Raw genomic sequence first — 18,481 nt, forward strand, 5'->3', positions numbered from 1 at the left:
GTTTCATTTATTATGTAAAAATTTTAATTTTATTGATATAAAATTCACATACCATACAATTCCCTCAGTCTACATTTCATTGGTTTTTAGTATGTTCACATAGCTGTGCATCCATCATCACAGTTTTAGAACATTTTCATCACCTGGAAAAGAAACCCTTATGTTTTTGTTTGTTTTTTAAGATTTTATTTATTAGAGAATGAGAGAGAGAGAGAGCATGGGGTGGAGGGGGAGAGGGAGAAGCAGACTCCCCGCTGAGCAGGGAGCCCGATGCGGGACTTGATCCCAGGACCCTGGGATCATGACCTGAGCCAAAGGCAGTTGCTTAACCGACTGAGCCACCCAGGTGCCCGAAACCCCTGTATTCTTTAGCCATCACCTCACCCCCTTGTCCCCCAGTCCTCCCAGCTTTAGGCAACCATTGAAGAAATTTCTGTCATTACGCACTTGCCATTCTGGGCATGCACATAAACGGAATCATACAGTGTGTGATTTTTTTGTGACTGGTTTCAGTTACGTAGCATAATATTTTTAAGGTTTATCCATATTACAGCATGTATTAGGTATTGGTACCTCATTCTTTTAATTGAACAAATAACATTCCATTGTATGGATACATAGTATTTTACTTATCCATTTATCAGTCGGTGGACGCTTAGAGTTTTTCCACCTGTTGGCTACTGTGCTGCTATAAACTTTATTATACAAATTTTGGCGTGGATATAGGTTTTCATTTCTCTTGAGTGTATAGCTAGGAATGGAATTAATGGTCCATATAGTAACTCTAAGTCTAACCACTTGAGGAACTGCCAGACTATTTTCCAAAGTAGCTGTACTGTTTTACATTCCCACCAGCAGTGTAGGAGGGTTCCAGTTGTTGCCAGCACTTGTTATAATTTGGCTTTTTGATTACAGCTTTCTTAGTGTGTGTGAAGTGGTATCTCAGTATGGTTTTAAATTGCATTTTCCTGATGACTTCATTATTCAAGTATATTTTCATGTGCTTATTGGCCATTTGTATATCTTCTTTGGAGAAATGTCTATTAAGATCTACTCATTTCATCTTTTTTTTTTTTTTTTTTTTTTTTTTAAGAGGGGCGTCTGGGTGATTGAATTGGTGGAGCATCCAACTCTTGTTTCAGCTCAGGTCATGATCTCAGGGTCCTGGGATTGAGCCCCTTGTGGAGCTCCATTCTCAGTGGGAGTCTGCCATAGGATTTCTCTCCCTCTCTCCCTCCACCCGCTTGGGCATTCTCTCTTTCTCACTAAAATGAATGAATGAATCTTTTAAAAAGAAAGGAAAAGAAAATTTTTTTGCCCATTTTAAGTTAGATTTTTAATTAGATTTAAATTAAATTGTAATAGCTCTTTATATATTCTAGATACAAGTCCTTATCAATTACATGATTTGCTAATATTTTCTTCTAATCTGAGAGTTGTCTTTTTACTTTCTTGGTAGTGACAGAGACAGTTGTAATTCCATGTGAATTTTAGAATCACCTTGCCAGTTTCTACAAAGAAGGCAGATGGGATTCTGATGGGGGTGGTATGGAATCTTTAGATCAGCTTGAGAAGTTTTGCCAACTCAACAGTATTGTCTTCTGATCCCTTTACATGGTATGTGTTTTTCTGTTTATTTAGATCTTTGATTTCCTTTGACATTATTTTGTAGTTTTCAGAGTATAAGTTTTGTACTTGTTTTGTTAAATTTATTCCTAAGTATTTTATTCTTTTTGAGGCTATTGTAAGTGAAAACTTTTTCTTTATTGTTCATTAAAAAGTGTATAGAAATACAGTTAATTTTTGTTTATCGATCTTGTATCCTACAACCTTACCGAACTCTGTTTATTAGTTCTTACAGTTTTTTAATGGATTCGTTAGGGTTTTTTTATATGTAAGATCATGTCATCTGCAAATAGAGATAGTTTTACTTCATCCTCTCCACTCTGGATGATTTTTATTTCTCTTTCTTACCTAATTGTTCTGTCCAGACCTATAGTATAACACTGAATAGAAGTAGCAAAAGTGGACATCCTTGTTTTGTTCCTGATCTTAGGGGAAAAGGGTCCAGTCTTTTCTCTGTTAAGTATGATATTAGCTGTCCTTAATTAAGAAAGCTCCCTTCCATTCTTACTTCATTGTGCTTGTTTGTCATGAAAGATTGTTGGATTTTGTCAGATGCTTTTCTGCATCTGTTGAGGTGATCACGTAGTTTGTTTTTTATTCTGTCAGTATGGTGTGTTATATTAATTGATTGTTGGATATTAAAGTACTTTTGCATTTGTGGAATAAACCCAGAACTTAGTCGTGGTACATAATTCTTTATGTATTGCTATATTCCGTTTGCTAGTATTTTATTAAGGATTTTTCATCTGTATTCATGAGAGATTATTGGTTTGTAGTTTTCTTATAACGTCTTTGTCTGCTTTTGGTAAGGGTAATACGAGCCTCATAGAAGGAGTTGGGAAGTGTTCCCTCCAGTTTCATTTTTTGAAAAAGTTTATGAAGAACTGGTAATAATTCTTTAAATGTTTTGTGGAATTCACCAGTGAAACTGTCTAGGTCCTGGGCTTTTCTTATGGGTATTTTTTTTTTTTTTTTACTATTAATGCAATCTCTTTACTGCAAGGGTTTTTTCTGATTGATGGATTGTTCTTAAGTCAGTTTTGGTACTTTGTGTCTTTTGGGGAATTTATGCATCTCATCTAAGTTATTTAGGTAATTGGCATGCAGTTATTCTTGGTATTTTATTTTATTTATTTATTTATTTATTTATTTTTAAAGATTTTATTTATTGATTTGACAGAGATAGAGACAGCCAGCTAGAGAGGGAACACAAGCAGGGGGAGTGGGAGAGGAAGAAGCAGGCTCATAGTGGAGGAGCCTTGATGTGGGGCTCGATCCCACAACGCCGGGATCACGCCCTGAGCCGAAGGCAGACGCTTAACTGCTATGCCACCCAGGCACCCCTTGGTATTCTTTTATAACTCTTTTAATTTCTGTAAGGTTCATAATGAGTCTTCTTTTATTTCAGATTCTAGTAATTTGTGTCTTCTCTTTTTTTTTTCCTTGGTCAGTCTACCTAAAGGCTTGTTCAATTTTGTTGACCTTTTCAAAAATCAAGTCACATCAGCTTTTGGTTTCATTGATTTTTCTGTTTCTGTATTCTCAATTTCATTAGTTCCTGCTCTATTCTTTATTATTTCCTTCCTTCTATTTGCTTTGTTTTAGATTTAATTTGCTTTTTCCGTTGTCTTAAGATGGAAGGTTATTGTTTTAAGATCTTTTTAATGTAGGCATTTACAGCTATAAATGTCTCTCTAGGTATTGCTTTACATGTGTCCCTTGAATTTTGGTATGATGTGTCTTCATTCATATCAAAGCATTTCCCGCTTTCCCTTTGGATTTCTTTTTTGACCCACTCATTATTTAGGAATGTATTGTTTAATTTCTAGATATCTGTTTGTTTTCCAGTTTCCTCCTGTAATTGATTTCTAGTTTCATGACACTGTGGTCAGAAAACATACTTTGCATTATTTCTGTCTTTTATTGAGGTTTGTTTCATGGCCTAGTGTATGATTTATCTTGGGAGAACATTTTATGTGCACTTAAAAAGAATGTGTATTTGCTACTGTTTGGTGCAGTGTCTTATGGATGTCTGTTAAGTTTATCAAGTCTTTTATCAAGTCTTCGTTTCTTTGTTGCTTTTCTGCCTAATTGATTTACTTTAATCTCCCTGTATCTTTCTGTCTTTGAATGTGAACTATGTCACCTGTAGACAGCATGTAGTTGGATCTTGTTTTTTTTGTTTTGTTTTGTTTTTTTAAGATTGATTTATTAGAGTGAGCGTGAGTGTTGGGGGAGGGGCAGAGGGAGAGAATCTTCAAGCAGACTCCCTGCTGAGTGTGGAGCTCCGTGCTGGTTCCAGATTCAGATGACCCATGAGATTATGACCTGAGCCAAAATCAAGAGTCAAATGGGTGCTTAACCGTCTGAGCCACTCAGGTGCCCCTTTTGGTTTTTTTTTTTTTTTTAATCCAGTCTGGCAAAATGTGTTTTGTGATTGGATTGTATGATCCATTTACATTTGATGTTATTGATATGGTTGAATTTATGTCTTTCATTGTTTGCTTTTTGTGTCTCATGTCTTTTTCTCTCTTCATCCTTTACTGTTCTCTTTTGCATTAAGTGAATATAGTATAGTACTTTAATTTGTAAAGTAGCATTTTAATTTTGTTAATGATTTTTTCACTATTTTATTTTGAGTTATTTCCATAGTAGTTGCTCTTGACCTTACCATATATGTCTTGTCATAATCAGTTTAAGGTTAATAGTAACTTAATTCCAATGAATTATAGAAATATTATTTCTTTATAGGTCTATTCCCTTTTACTTCTTTTTGTGATGTTATTATTATATATTATGTAATATCATGTAATATTATGTATATTGTTATAATACATATTATATCTGTGTTATAGATCTAATAAGACATTGTTATAAATTTTTACCTTATATAATGCTGTGTCTTTAAAAGAAGTTGATAGGTCAGAGGGATATCAGGATCACCAAGAATAATTTGGAGGTTGCCAAGGATTTGTTTTAAAGTGTTTTCATGTCTGACCAAGAACTCTTGACATTTTGGTGGGGGAAGGAGCCAAGAAGTTTCAAAAGTATATCACTTTTGCTATGTTAATTTTATCACTAGTTCTTTTTATTTGTTCCTGATATTTGAGTTCCTTTCTGGCATCATTTTCTTAGCCCACTACAGCTTTGCTTCCACCTCTCTGTTTTGTGCTGTTACAGCAAATGTATTAATATATACATTTCTATAATGTGTATTATAATGTTAAGGCTTGACAATACATTTTACACATATTGTTTTATAAAATTAGTTTTAAAATCGGGTAAGACAAGAAACAGGCACTTACACTGGCCTCTATAATTACATAATTACCCTTGCTGGTGCTCTTTTGTTTCTTTGTGTGTGTTTGAATAACTTTCTGGGTTGGGTTGATGCAACCTGAAGAACTTCTTTAGTTTAGTTTCTTGCAAAGCAGGTCTGCTCAAAACAAATTGTCTGTGTTTATCTGGAAATATCTTTATAATACCTTCATTTTTTAAAGGTAGTTTTGCTGGATAGGGTCCTCTTGTTTCAGTTTTTTTCTCTTTAGTGCTTTGCACGTTTTCACCCTGCCTTTTGACCTCCATTGTTCTGCTGAGAAATCAGTTCTTTCTTTTACTGTGGTTCCCTTTAAGTGACGAGTTATTTTTCCTTTACTGTTTTCAAGATTTTGGCTTTGGGTTTCAGGATTTTTAGTATATAAAGTGTCTATTTGTGGATCTGTGCAGTTAGACTACTTGGAGTTTGTTGAGCTTCCCGCATGTGTAGATCCACGTTTTTCAGTAAGTTTAATAAGTTTGCAGACATTATTTCTTTGAATATTTTTTCTGCTGCATTCTCTTCCCTCTCTCCCTTCCCCTCCTCTCCTCTGCTTCCCTCCCTCTTTACTTTGGTGTCCCACATATCTCAGGCACCCTGTTCATTTTCCTTTGTTCTTTTTCTCGTCTGTTTTTGGATTGCATAATCTCTATTGATCAGTGTTGAATTTTGCTGTTTCTTCTTTTGAATCCCTGTAGTAAATTTTTCATTTCACTTGTACTTCTCATCTCCACAATTTCCCATTGGTTTTTTTAATCATTTGTAACTCTTCTTTGATGTTTTCCATTTGATGTGACATTGTCATTATACTTTGCTTCTTTAATCATGGTGTCCTTTAGTTCTTTAAACATATTTATTAATGGCTACTTTGAAGTCTTGTTAAATTTGTTCACTGTCATAGTTTCACTTGCTTGCTTTTTTTTTTTTTTTTTTTTTTTTTTTTTTTTTTGTTNAGTGTATGGGTCATATTCCCCTATTTTATTTTTGGCACATCTCCATATTTTTGGTTGGGAACTGGATGGTTTAGTATATTGTAGCAACTTAGTATTGCCTCCCCTGCCTTTCCCCACCCCTGGCTTATTGTTATTGTTTGCTTGCTTATTTAGTGACTGGCTGGGTTATTTTGGTGAATGCCCCCTAATCCCCCATGAAGCGTGTTGCTCCTCAGTGGATGCAGAATTGGGTATGCTTAGTGACCCTGGATGACAGTGGTTTGGGCAGGGATCTTTGTCCTGTCTCTGACCACACCCAGCTATTAAACTCCACTAATTGTCAGCTGATTGCTCTATTGTTTTCAGCAGTACCCTGTAATATATATTACGTATAGACTGATCTATTCAGATTCTTCTTAAGGACTAGATCAACAGATCTGTGCTTGAGATTTATTCTGACTCTGGAGGGTTACCCAGCTGCCTCTTTTCTCCCTTCTTTCTGACAGCCTCGTCAGCCTATAGTTTTGCCTATTTCTCCAAAGTATTTATTAGTCTCTTCGCATTTGTGTTTTGCAACAGTCTCCGCTGTTTTTAAGAGCTCCCTTAGGCACAAACTTTTTCACACTTTGTTTGCAAATGAATTCAGTTCCTTTGGGAAGAGATTTGGAGTTCTGTTTTATGCTGTGTTCTCTCTCTGGCCAAGATCTCTTTGTCATGGCTCCTGAACTTGGGGTTGGGATAGTGGCACATTTCTCTCTGAGTGGCATCCCTGCTCGAGTTGCTGAGTGTTTGGTGGTAAGGGAGCAGCAGTAGCTTCAGGTTTTCTTTGCTTGCTTCTACCGACTTGGAAGTTCTAATGTATACACTAAAAATGAGCTGAGTCAAGGATGATCTGTACTGCAGCATTCTCATTGTGCCCTATCCAAGGCAGAGCCAAGGCCTCAGGAGTTGGGTTTGGGTGGAAGAAGAGAGTTCCCTACCTGTCAGCCACACTTGCCTGGAACTTAGCCTTAGCAATAGATAACTGGGGGTAGAATGAGAAATTCTGACATCTTGCCTCTTCCTGGGGAGATAACCCTCCAACTGGGAGGTGAGAAAAGGAAACCCTTACTCTTGGCTGCTGTCAAAGGAGGTGCAGGGCAGAGGGAGAGAGGGTTGGGTTTTGGTTCAATTACCACAGACCGTCACTATTCTTAATTTTATTTTCTTGAATATCCATTTATTTATGTGCTGTATGCTTATAGAACCATTTCTAGAGACTGTACATGGTATTTGTTTTGTTTGTTTTTTTGTAATTTTCATTGGGAAGTAGGCCCATGGAGCTCTTCACACTGTCTTGCTGGAAGTGAAACTCTGTTTTTTTTTTTTTTTTTTTTTTTTAAAGATTTTATTTATTTATTCGACAGAGATAGAGACAGCCAGCGAGAGAGGGAACACAAGCAGGGGAGTGGGAGAGGAAGAAGCAGGCTCACTGCAGAGGAGCCTGACGTGGGGCTCGATCCCATAACGCTGGGATCACGCCCTGAGCCGAAGGCAGACGCTTAACCGCTGTGCCACCCAGGCGCCCCTGGAAGTGAAACTCTGAACCTTACTTTTTTAAGTGGGGATTACCATTCTTTGAGTATTTAGAGAAAAGTTTTCAAGTGTCTTAAAAAGCTTAGGGATTTTTTTTCCCCCAAGGGAAGAGCCTATTAGGGAAGGAACATGAAGTCCATGGTAGAACATGAACTCTGTGGGATAAACATGTTTTCATAGCAGTTTTGAGTTTAGTACATAACCCTTTTTTTCATTGAAATTTTTCTGATTTTTAACTACAGTTGTGGCGTCATGATTTTAAAAACCCATTCAGAAATGCATCATTTAAGAACCTTGATTCCCTTTTATTTTTCTGTAATTGCAAGTTTGGTGTTTGGGAGTGTAATTAACATTTGATTTTTGTTTTTGTTAGAGGCAGTAATGAACCAGGAAAAAAGAAACAGCATATCTGTCATATTGAAGGATGTGGAAAAGTTTATGGCAAAACATCTCACCTACGAGCACATCTTCGCTGGCATACTGGAGAAAGACCTTTTGTATGCAATTGGATGTTCTGTGGCAAAAGATTCACAAGGAGTGATGAACTTCAGAGACATAGAAGAACCCATACAGGTTAGTAGTTTATTTTAGGGCTTGTACATTTTACTTCTTTTCTAGTGTTTAGATGAAAATTATAGGATAGTTTAGCTATCAAATTGGAAATATGCAAATTAAAGACAATTCACTGTAGCGATTTTATGAAAGATGTTTAAGATCAAAATTTTTTACCTCATTTGTGAGATATATTCTATGTTTTTTTGGTAAGGTTTATCAGCATAATTATGCTAACATGAAATATATTCATTTCCATTTGCTTATCTTGTTGTATTAGTAGGTTGAATTCACATGTATTAGTTTTTGTCAGTATTTAAATAGGCGAAGAGAGTTGAATTATGATGTTATTGGTGACCTTTATTAGTTTTTGGGTTTTTCTACAATTTAGAAAATTGACTAAAGAGTCAAGAATAATATAACAAATATATACCTCTCATTTAGAACTGACAGCTGTTCATACATTTGTTATTTTTTAATAAGATAAATTATACAAAGCTGACATTATCTTTGTCCTCTCAAAGATAATAGCTACCATGAATTTAAAGTGTAAGTTTTTAGTACAGCTTTAATACTCTTACATATATTGTTCATGGATATATATGTAAAATATTATTTTATGTGTTATGAAATTTTATGTAAATGATATAATATCACAGTTTCATTTATCATTATGTTTTAAGATCTGAGTTCATATATGTGCACATATCAATGTATGTATACAAGTTTGTAGTACTTTTTAACTGCTATACGGTATGCTGTTGTAGGACTCTACCATACTGTATGAATCCATTCCCTCTACTGCTTAAATTATCATTAGGCTTTTTACAAAATTTGCTACTGTGACCATACGGTATGTGAAGTAGAATTATTGGATCACGGAGAATTTATGTGTTTTGCTAGATAACTGCTAAAGAATCTCTAAAATGGTTGTTATTGCCTCTGCCTCGCTAGCAGTGAATGAGAGTTTCCACTTTGGGATGTGTTCACCAATACTCAGTAGTGTTAGCCTTTGAAAATTGTCAGCCTGGGGCACCTGCTGGCCCAGTTGGTACAGCATGCAACTCTTGGGTGGTGAGCTCAAGCCCCACATTGGGTGTGGAACCTCCTTTAAAAGATAAATAAATAAAAACATGCTTACTGCTTAAAAAAAAAAAAAGAAAAAGTTTTTGTAAATCTAAAGTGGTTTCTCATTTTTTTAAGTAGCAGTTTTTCTGGCTATCCATGAGATTAAGCATCTTTTCATGTTTATTGGTCATTTATATATTTTTTTTCTGTTGATTATTTCCTTGCTCACTTTTCTTTTGGGTTGTTTTCCTTTTTCTGACTTATTTGTATGTTGTAATTTCCGCCTATATTGCTAGTCTTTTTGCTATCTTTTTGTCACATGGAAGTTTTACATTTTTATTTAGTCAAATATGTTTTTTTCTTTTGTCCTTTGCTTTCCTCATTTTTAATGAAATCCTCCTTTATCACAAGATCATTAAGTTTTTTTTTAAGATTTTATTTATTTATTTGAGAGAGAGTGAGTGCGCACGCTTGCATGCAAGAGCACATGCAGGGAGCCTGACTTGGGGCTAGATCCCAAGAGATCATGACCTGAGCCAAAGGCAGATGCTTAACTGACTGAGCCACCCACGCGCTCCTCAGGATCATAAAGTTTTGAAAACATTTTTTTCCTAATGTCTTTAAAATTTTTTGTAAGTTTCGTCTCTTTTTCTAAGTTTACATAGAACAACTATACTCTCTACTTAGAATGTGTCTGATAAACATTTGGGTTTCAGTATTTAATTGTTGAATACATTAATAATTTGGATAAATTTACAAATTAGACTTTAACCTTTAACTTATACCAAGGTACATGTGGGATAGAAGAGGAAATAGAATTGACATGTATTGGGCGCCTAGGTGGCTCAGTCAGTTAAGCCTCTGCCTTCAGCTAGGGTCATGATCCTGGAATCCAGGGATTGAGTCCCATATCAGGCTACCCGCTCATCGGGGAGTCTGCTTCTCCTTCTGCTCTTCACCCTGATTGTGCTGTCTCTCACTCTCTCTCTCTCAAATAAATAAAATCTTAAAAAAAAAAAAAAGAATTGACATGTATTGATCAGCTACTGTGCATCACATGTTTCAAATAAATTATCTCCTTTGATTTTAACAGTGACACTGGGAGACAGATATTAGCTCCATTTTACAGATTAGAAAATTGTCTCAGAGAACAAAAAATAGTTGTTAAATTTGTTAAAAGTTTAGTTTGATATGTACATAAATTAGTAGGCAGACTGGATGAATCCCTGAGTTATCATAATACTAAAACTAAGAATTTTAGTTAAAAAGCAGTTTTAAAAGATTTCCTTATGGTATTGCATTGGGGCTTCTAATAATGCCGCCTCACCATTGATATTGGCAAATACAGTATGATTAACCCCATAACAGTACTGATGTCTATTTTTAAAAAATACTCTGCTGTTTATGTCGGTATGATAGGATGCAGTATTTCCACTCTGGATTAGCAGTGGGACAAGTTAGGGAAGACAAGAAAAATTGCCACTTCTTTGATTTGGAAACTCACATTGTGATTTCATCATTTTATTGAGAAATGTGAGTCTCTAAAGTCTCTCTTATCACCTGTCCACACTCATAGAGATATACAAACAAATTTATCCAAGGATTTATATAAGCATATACTTCGAAACCAAATTATTAATGATTTGAAGGCATATTTTCTTTTTTTAATGATTCACACCATTATAATCTACTAGCCTGAATAATTCAGAATTGAATGTATTTTAAGCTTACTTTTACTGTTTCAAACATCTTGAATACATTATACACAAAATTGTGCAATTAAACATGTTACATTGAAAACTGTTAGGCTTAATATCAGTATACTTAAATTACTTTTAGTGACTGAATAAGTAACTTATAAGTATTTATTATAAAGTTTTTGAAGAGAATATGAAACAGTATCTTTTGAAACAAATAAGTATTGATTAAGCATTTAATACATTAAGTTGAAAGCCTTGGCCATTCATTGCAAGAACAATGTTTTATTTAAGGGCCAACCATGACACTAAATAGAAACAGTAGGGTGAATGAATATATGAGTTATTTTTATCCACTGCTGAAAGTAATGCCATTTTTTTTTTTGCTTTTTTTTCTAAAAATTTTTTAAAAATTTTTTAAATTTCCAAATGATACATGTATGTGGTATTTAAAAGTCAAATCATAGGGGCACCTGGCTGGCTCATTCGGTAGAGCACACAACTCTTAATCTCAGGGTCGTGAATTCAAGCCCCATGTTGAGCTCACTTCAAAAAATAAAATATACAAAAAAATTAAATCATAAGAAATTACAATGTTAAGGGGCTTGCTTTTTAAAATTAATTAATTTTTATTTGAAGTATAGTTGACATATGTTAGTTTCAGGTGTACAACACAGTGATTTGACATTTGTATACATTATGAGATGCTCACCACAATAAATACTGTCTGTCACTGTAAAGGTTATGACTGTATTTTCTGTGCTGTACTTTACATCCCTGTGACTTATTTATTTTCTAACTGTAAGTTTGTGCCTTTTAATCCCCTTCATCTGTTTTGCCTGTCTCTCCACCCCACTTCCTTCTGGCAAATACCAGTTTGTTCTCTGGATTTATGAATCTGTTTCTGTTTTGTTTGTTCATTTGTTTTATCCTTTAGATTGCACATATATGTGAAATCATATGGTATTTGTCTTCGGTCTAACTTATTTCACTTAGCATAGTGTCCTTTGGTTTCATCCACCTTTTGCAAAAGGCAAGATCTCATTCTTTTTTTTTTTTTTTTTGGCTGAGTAATACTCCGTTGTCAGTCTATACCACATCTTCTTTATTCATTTATCTGTCAGTGGACACTTGGGTTGTTTCCAGATCTTGGCTATTGTAAATAATGCTGTAATAAATTTAGGGGAGCATATGTCTTTTCAAGTCTCAGTGTTCCTTTTCTTCCCAGAAGAGGAATTACTGAATTGTATGGTATTTCTGTATTAGTTTGTTAAGGAACCTCTGTATTATATCCCACGGTGGCTACGCCAGTTTACATGCCCGCTGAAAGTGCACAAGGGTTCCCTTTTTTTGACATCCTCACCAACAAGGTTTTTTTTGTCTTTTTTATACCAGTCATTCTGACAGTTGTGAGGTGATAGCTCATTGGAGTTTTGATTTGCATTCCCTTGATGATTAGTGATGTTGAACATATTTTCATGTATCTGTTGGCCATTTGTATGTTGTCTTTGGAAAAATGTCTGTTCTTGTCCTCTGCCCATTTTTTAATCAGGTTGTTTGGTTTTTTGGTGTTAAATTGTATGAATTCTTTATATTTTTGGATATGTCATTTACAAATATTTAAGGGGACTCTTTGCCCTATCCCTTGTTCTAATCCCCAGGAGAACCATATTTAATTTTGTAACTGTTTTTGCATTTGTATTCTTCCTATGATGATTGTTATATATCTCAATATGCTTATATTGTTACTGATCTATCAATATTAGACACTCTCTTGATTTCTTGCATTGAGAGTTAAGAATTTACCTCACTTTACACCATCTGACAATATTCAAATTTTTTTAACTGAGTGCAGGCCTGACACTCTCTTGACTCACCATTCTGTGGTACAGATATTAGCATGTATGTCCTTCCTTCCGCATTGTTTCACCTCTTAACTTCTCTTACATTAATTTTACTATCTCTCTTCTCTTTCTCTTGATGTTAAAACGTTTACTTTCTCTCCAATAAGCCCTGTTCCTTTTTTTAGTAGCTTAGTTCTTTTTTTTTTTTTTTTCAAGATTTATTTATTTGAAAGAGAGCAAGGTGGGGGTGGGGTGGGTTAGGGGGAGGAGCAAAGGGGCAGAGGGAGAGGGAGAAGCAGACTTCCTGCTTCCCTTCAGGGCTGGGGCTTGATCCCACACTCGCCCCGGTGATCATGACCTGAGCGGAAGGCAGACCCTTAACCAACTGAGCCACCCAGGCACCCCAGTAGCTTAGTTTTAAAAGTAAAAAACCAATAAACAATAATTATGTTATGACTCTGTGGTGTGATGAGTGTGATTACATATCCTTTCCTGTTTTTTCTCGAAGTTTCTAGTTGCCTTTTCCCCCTTCCATTGGCTAACTTTATCACCTCCTTTGTTATTTTGCCTTTTCAAGAATTATATCAGCTCCATCCAATTTTTCCTTTTCCTTGGAGTTTCCCCCTTTGTAAGCCGTCTGATTCTTCTCTAAGGCTGCTGTGTAGGTATAATCTTCAGATTTCTCTTCCTGCTGTATTGGTTTTGACCCAGTGTTCTCAAGATCTCCTGCCTTCATTTTTCTTGGTTTACTTGGTTGCTGGAAAACATTCTGAAATGCTTCCTACAGTAAAGCTCTAGGAAGTAAATTGGTCTGAAAGTGTCTTTATATAGCTTTCCAGCTTAGTAGATGGCTTGGTTAATACAGAATTTTAGGTTGAGAATAAGACTCAAAATATTAGTGGCATTGTTTTCTTGCATCTGTTTTACTAATATGAAGTCCATTTCTTCCCTTTTTGTAGGTGACCTAATTTTCCCGTTAACTTTTAAGAGCTTATTTACTTATTTATTTATATTTTTACTTTGAAATAATTCTACATTTACAGAAGAAGTTGTAAAGATAGAATAGAGAGTTCATAAGTCCCCTTCATGCGGCTTCCTCTAATACTGCACCTCTTCCACATCATTTATGAGAACTAAGATGTTAACATTGGTATAATACTAATAATTGAATTACTCACTTTTCCATAAATAATACTTTTTCTGTTCCAGGATTCAATCCAGAATACCACATTGCATTTATTTATTATAGCTGTTTAGTCTCATGTAATCTGAAATTTCCTTACTCTTTTTTTTTTTTTTTTTTTCTTNCTTATTCTTTCTGTTGTTGTTATTGTCTGTTTTTTCTTATCTTGGCAGTTTTGAAAGTTAGGTACTTTGTAGAATATCCCTCAGTCTGGGTTTGTTTCCTCATGATTAGGCTGAGATTATGAATTGTTGTTAGGAAGAATATCACAGACATCATTGCCCTTCTTCATTTCATCATATCAGGAAGTAGGCGATGTCAGTGTGTCTTATTGCTGGTGAATTGGTTAAGATAGTGTATGCCAGGTTATCTCCACTGTGAAGTTACTGTTTTCTTCTTTCCATACACTGTTTATTAAAAGCAAGTCACTAAGGTCCAGTCTACACTAAAGGAGCAGTAAAGTAAGCTCCACCTCTTGGAGGGAGGAGAGGCAAAGAATTTATGGATGTACTGTAAAACAACCATTGTAATTAGTTAATATGTGGGGCGGGTGGGGAGGGCAGATTCTTTGAGTCTATGAAAATATCCTGTTTCTCTGTAAAGAAAATTCCAGTGTTTCCCTTTTAATATTCCTCATTGTTTCTTGCCTATAGCAATTACTTTTTTGTTTTGAAGGTCATTTTCTGTTTCCCTCTTTGCTTTGTACAGTTTTTAGTTTTTAATTTTGTGCAAGGATGATTTATACCTTCTTCCCCAATTATTTGTTTATTTAATCATTTATTTATAATCCAGTATGGACCTATGAGTATTTTATTTTTTGAGTTATAATTCAGTATTCTCATTATTTTCTTGCTCAAATTATCCCATCTTTGACCGTTTGGAAGTTGTTTTAGATTGCCTCCTTTGTCCTTTTGACATACTCCTATTCTGGGTTTTTTTGTTTTAACTGTAAGAGCTTCTGTTAATCTTTATGTTCTTTTAATTTCGTAATTATGTATGTTGCTTAGTTTTTCATTTATTGTGCAAACTGGTTGGACTCTTCAACTCTGGGTTCTCCCCCATCCCCTTCCTACCCACCCCCCATTCTCCCTTTTTTATTCTGTGTTCTTTTTGCAGTCTTACTTTGTGTAAGTTGAATTCCCTATATTGATTTTTTTTGTATCTTACAGCTTTTCTTTTTTTTTTGTCTTTTTACTTCTTATTTTCTGTGAGATTTCTTAACTTTATAGTCAGATATTTCTTTTTAAATTTTGTCTTAATTTCCAAGAGTGCTTTCTATTGTTTTCTTTTTTATAGCATACTCCTCTCATTGTAAAGATGCAGGAGCTTACTGAAAATCTCTGAGATTTCCAGCTAGATTTTTTTTTTTAAATACTTAGTTTCCTCCGAGGTAGTTTTTTTTCTCTGTCGTTGCTTTTTTCTGACGTTGTTGGCTTTCCTGAATTGTCCAGTGGCCCTTGGCTTTTATTCAAGTTGATGATGATGATTGATAACCATGTTTAAGTAAAGGAAAAAGCTTTATGAACTGGTGACTTTCATTTTAGGCAATCGGGCAGGGATACTGTGAGTTATACTGCAAGATACCTAATTACCAAAATACAGTAATATACTGTGGGACAACATTTCTCTGGATACAAATCATCAAATATTCTGACACAATTTTTTGACAGTAGGATTAGTTTCGACGTACAGACTGTAATTTACTGTTGTATGTTTTATGTCTCCCTCTCACCATTTTGAGTCTGAGACTTCTACATAATTCTACAGAAGACAAATTGGCTCTTTTCTAGATATATCCTCTTCCTTAATAATCTCTATTCTAGTCTGCAGAAATTTGATGCAATCAAAACTTGTATAATATTACATAACACAAGTTAGTTTCACAGGATTTTTTTCCTCCTTTGTCTCCTAGCATTGACCCTGTGGGCACTGAATAGCAGGTGTAAACACCATATATATCCAGCCAGAAGACTGAGAAAAGAGGCCCCTGTGCTCTGAGGCCAGCCTTCCTTGTACATTTTGCTGCAGTAGTGGCAGCAGAGACACCTAAAAACCTGAGAAAATATCCGTATATCTGGCCAAAGAAACCCAGAACGTTTTTGTCCTTTGAATGTGAGAGAATCACTATTATTTTTCTTTTGCCATTTTACTCTGAAGGTTATGGCAGTCATATGTGCAGAATGGCATAGGAAGCCTCAAGAATTCTGGCTTTCTGGCCAGAGGAACCAAGAAGAAGGGACACCTGGGAGTTGAGAAAGTGTGAGGGAAATTTTGCAGAGACTGTAGAAAGTGATTCCTAATTTCATTAATGGAACAAAAATTCTGGGCTCACTCCTGAGCTGCACATGCACAGAACAGACCCAAAGAACCATAGCAAAGGCTTCGAGAACTGAACTATCTTATAAACCATCACCTAATTGCCAGCATGTGCTGAGCAGACCTAAACATAACAAAGTCCTTGAAAATGAATTAATATTGGAACTCATGCCCAAAGAAGGCAAGACAGAACTAGTCTGAAATTGAATGGGTCAGTTACCTGCTAAAACAAAACTGAACTTTCCCAGAAGATGCCTTAACATGGCCCAGAGTCACCACAACATTAATATCCAAAATGTCTAGGATACAACCCAAAATTATTCAACATACTGTGAACCCAAGTAAATCTGACTATGTGATGATGATCCACATGTTGGAATTACCAGAGAGTGACTATAAAGCAGCTATTATAACCATCAGCCATGGAGTAAAGGTAAACATATTTGAAATAAAAAGAAAGGGAGAAGTTTTCAGAAGCAAAATTGAAACTCTAAAAATTAACTAAATGGTGATTTTGGAACTGAAAAAAAATGCATTATGCAAAGTTAAAAATTCCTTATGTGTGCTTAACAGCAAATAGATAGAAGGGTCACTGAAGTTGAAGACAGATCACTAGAAATTATAGAGTCTGAAGACAAAAGAAGAAAAAGATCAAGGGGAAAACATTAACTGGGTCTCAGGGAACTGTGGAACAAACTTACAAAATTAGTGTCATTTGAATCCCAAGAGAAAAGGAGGAAAAGATTAATGTAGAAAAATATTTGATGAAATATGGCTGAGATGTCCTTGGTGTAAATTATGGATTTAAGAAGCTTATTGAATCCAAAAGGGGAATTGACAGGAGGTCATGCCCAGATACATGAAAATCAGTCTGCTAAAAAAATAAAGATAAAGAAAAAAATCTGAAAAGGAGCCTAAAGAAAATGACACATTAGATATAGAAGAATACAAATTTGAATGATGAATGATTTCTCTTCAGAAACTATGGAGGACAGAAAAGGAAAATAATTGCCAACTCAGTATTTTATATCCAGTGGAAGTGTCCTCAATAAGAAAGGCAAAACAAAGGGATTTTCAGATGAAGAGAAACTAAGAATATCTTGTCATCATATCTGCTCCAAAAGAAATGCTTAAAGAAGTTTTTTAGGCTGAAGGGAAATGACACCAAAGGGAAATTGGGAATTTAATATGGAAGATCAAAATAAATGGTAAATACCTGGTTAAATATAGCAGGCTATTATTCTTCTGCTTAAATTTTTAAAAAATATGTTTGTTTAATGTAAAAATTTTAGTGGTGGATTTTCAATGTATGCAAATATAATATATTTGGTAAATATAAAGTTAAGTGGGGAGAGTAAAGAAACCTGTATGGTTGGGGGCGCCTGGGTGACACAGCGGTTGAGCGTCTGCCTTCGGCTCAGGGCGTGATCCCGGCGTTATGGGATCGAGCCCCACATCAGGCTCTTCCGCTATGAGCCTGCTTCTTCCTCTCCCACTCCCCCTGCTTGTGTTCCCTCTCTCGCTGGCTGTCTCTATCTCTGTTAAATAAATAAATAAAATCTTAAAAAAAAAAAAAAAAAAAGAAAGAAAGAAAGAAAAAAAAAGAAACCGTATGGTTGAAAAGCTTCTTTGTTTTAGTGTGAAAATATAGAACACAATGTATATGTATTGTGAAAAGTTAGCTATGTATATTGTAATCCCTTTATCAATTACCAAAAATAGAGATTCAGGGGGGAAAGGGGAATAAATTAAATTAGAATGCTAAACATTAATATTCAAATAAGCCAAAAGAAAGGAGGGAAGGGAAAAACAAAAATGAAAAAACAGAGGACAGAAATGGAAAACAGACAACAAAATAATGGACTTAAATCTAGTCAAATCAGTAATTATGTATAATGTTAATGGTCTTAAACCTAACAATTAGAAGATAGAGGTTGTTGGATTGCATTAAAAAAGACGAAATTATATATTGTGTACCAAAAAACCCACTAAAACCCACTTTAAATATTATCATGTGGATAAATTAAAAAGGATAGAAAAAACATACATGCCACACAAAGACTAATCAAAAGAAAACTAAAGTTGCTATATTAATATAACATGCAAAATAGACTTCATAAAACAATGGAAAGTACTAGATACGACAAGACATTCTATAATGATGGAATGGCTTGCTTTACATGAAGGGATAACAGTTCTAATTGTAATAGGCACCTAACAACAGAGCTCTAAAATATATAAAGCGAGAACTGACAGAACTAAAAGTTAAAATAAAGCAATCCACAGTTACTCTTGTAGAGTTGACAGTCTTTTCTTAGTAATTGATAAAACAAGTAGACAGTAAAGTAGGAAGGGTATAGAATGTTATCAGT

At 34.9% G+C, this 18,481-nt stretch overlaps 1 protein-coding gene across 2 annotated transcripts in view; it reads left to right on the forward strand.

Annotated features, from left to right (window-relative positions):
* The window catches only part of SP4 (Sp4 transcription factor), an 83,511-nt gene that overhangs the window by 47,797 nt on the left and 17,233 nt on the right, over positions 1 to 18,481 (forward strand). Inside the window, exons 5-6 of one of the 2 annotated variants that reach the window (XM_034669021.1) lie at positions 7,823 to 8,022; positions 15,706 to 17,553. In XM_034669021.1, the coding sequence (XP_034524912.1) occupies positions 7,823 to 8,022; positions 15,706 to 15,791 (286 nt within the window). In that variant the 3' untranslated portion in view covers positions 15,792 to 17,553. Of the gene's footprint in view, positions 1 to 7,822; positions 8,023 to 15,705; positions 17,554 to 18,481 lie in introns of those variants that run through there. The other variant, XM_034669015.1, reaches the window with a different exon arrangement.

This window comes from Ailuropoda melanoleuca, chromosome 1 (assembly GCF_002007445.2).
Source record: "Ailuropoda melanoleuca isolate Jingjing chromosome 1, ASM200744v2, whole genome shotgun sequence".
NCBI lineage: Eukaryota > Metazoa > Chordata > Mammalia > Carnivora > Ursidae > Ailuropoda > Ailuropoda melanoleuca.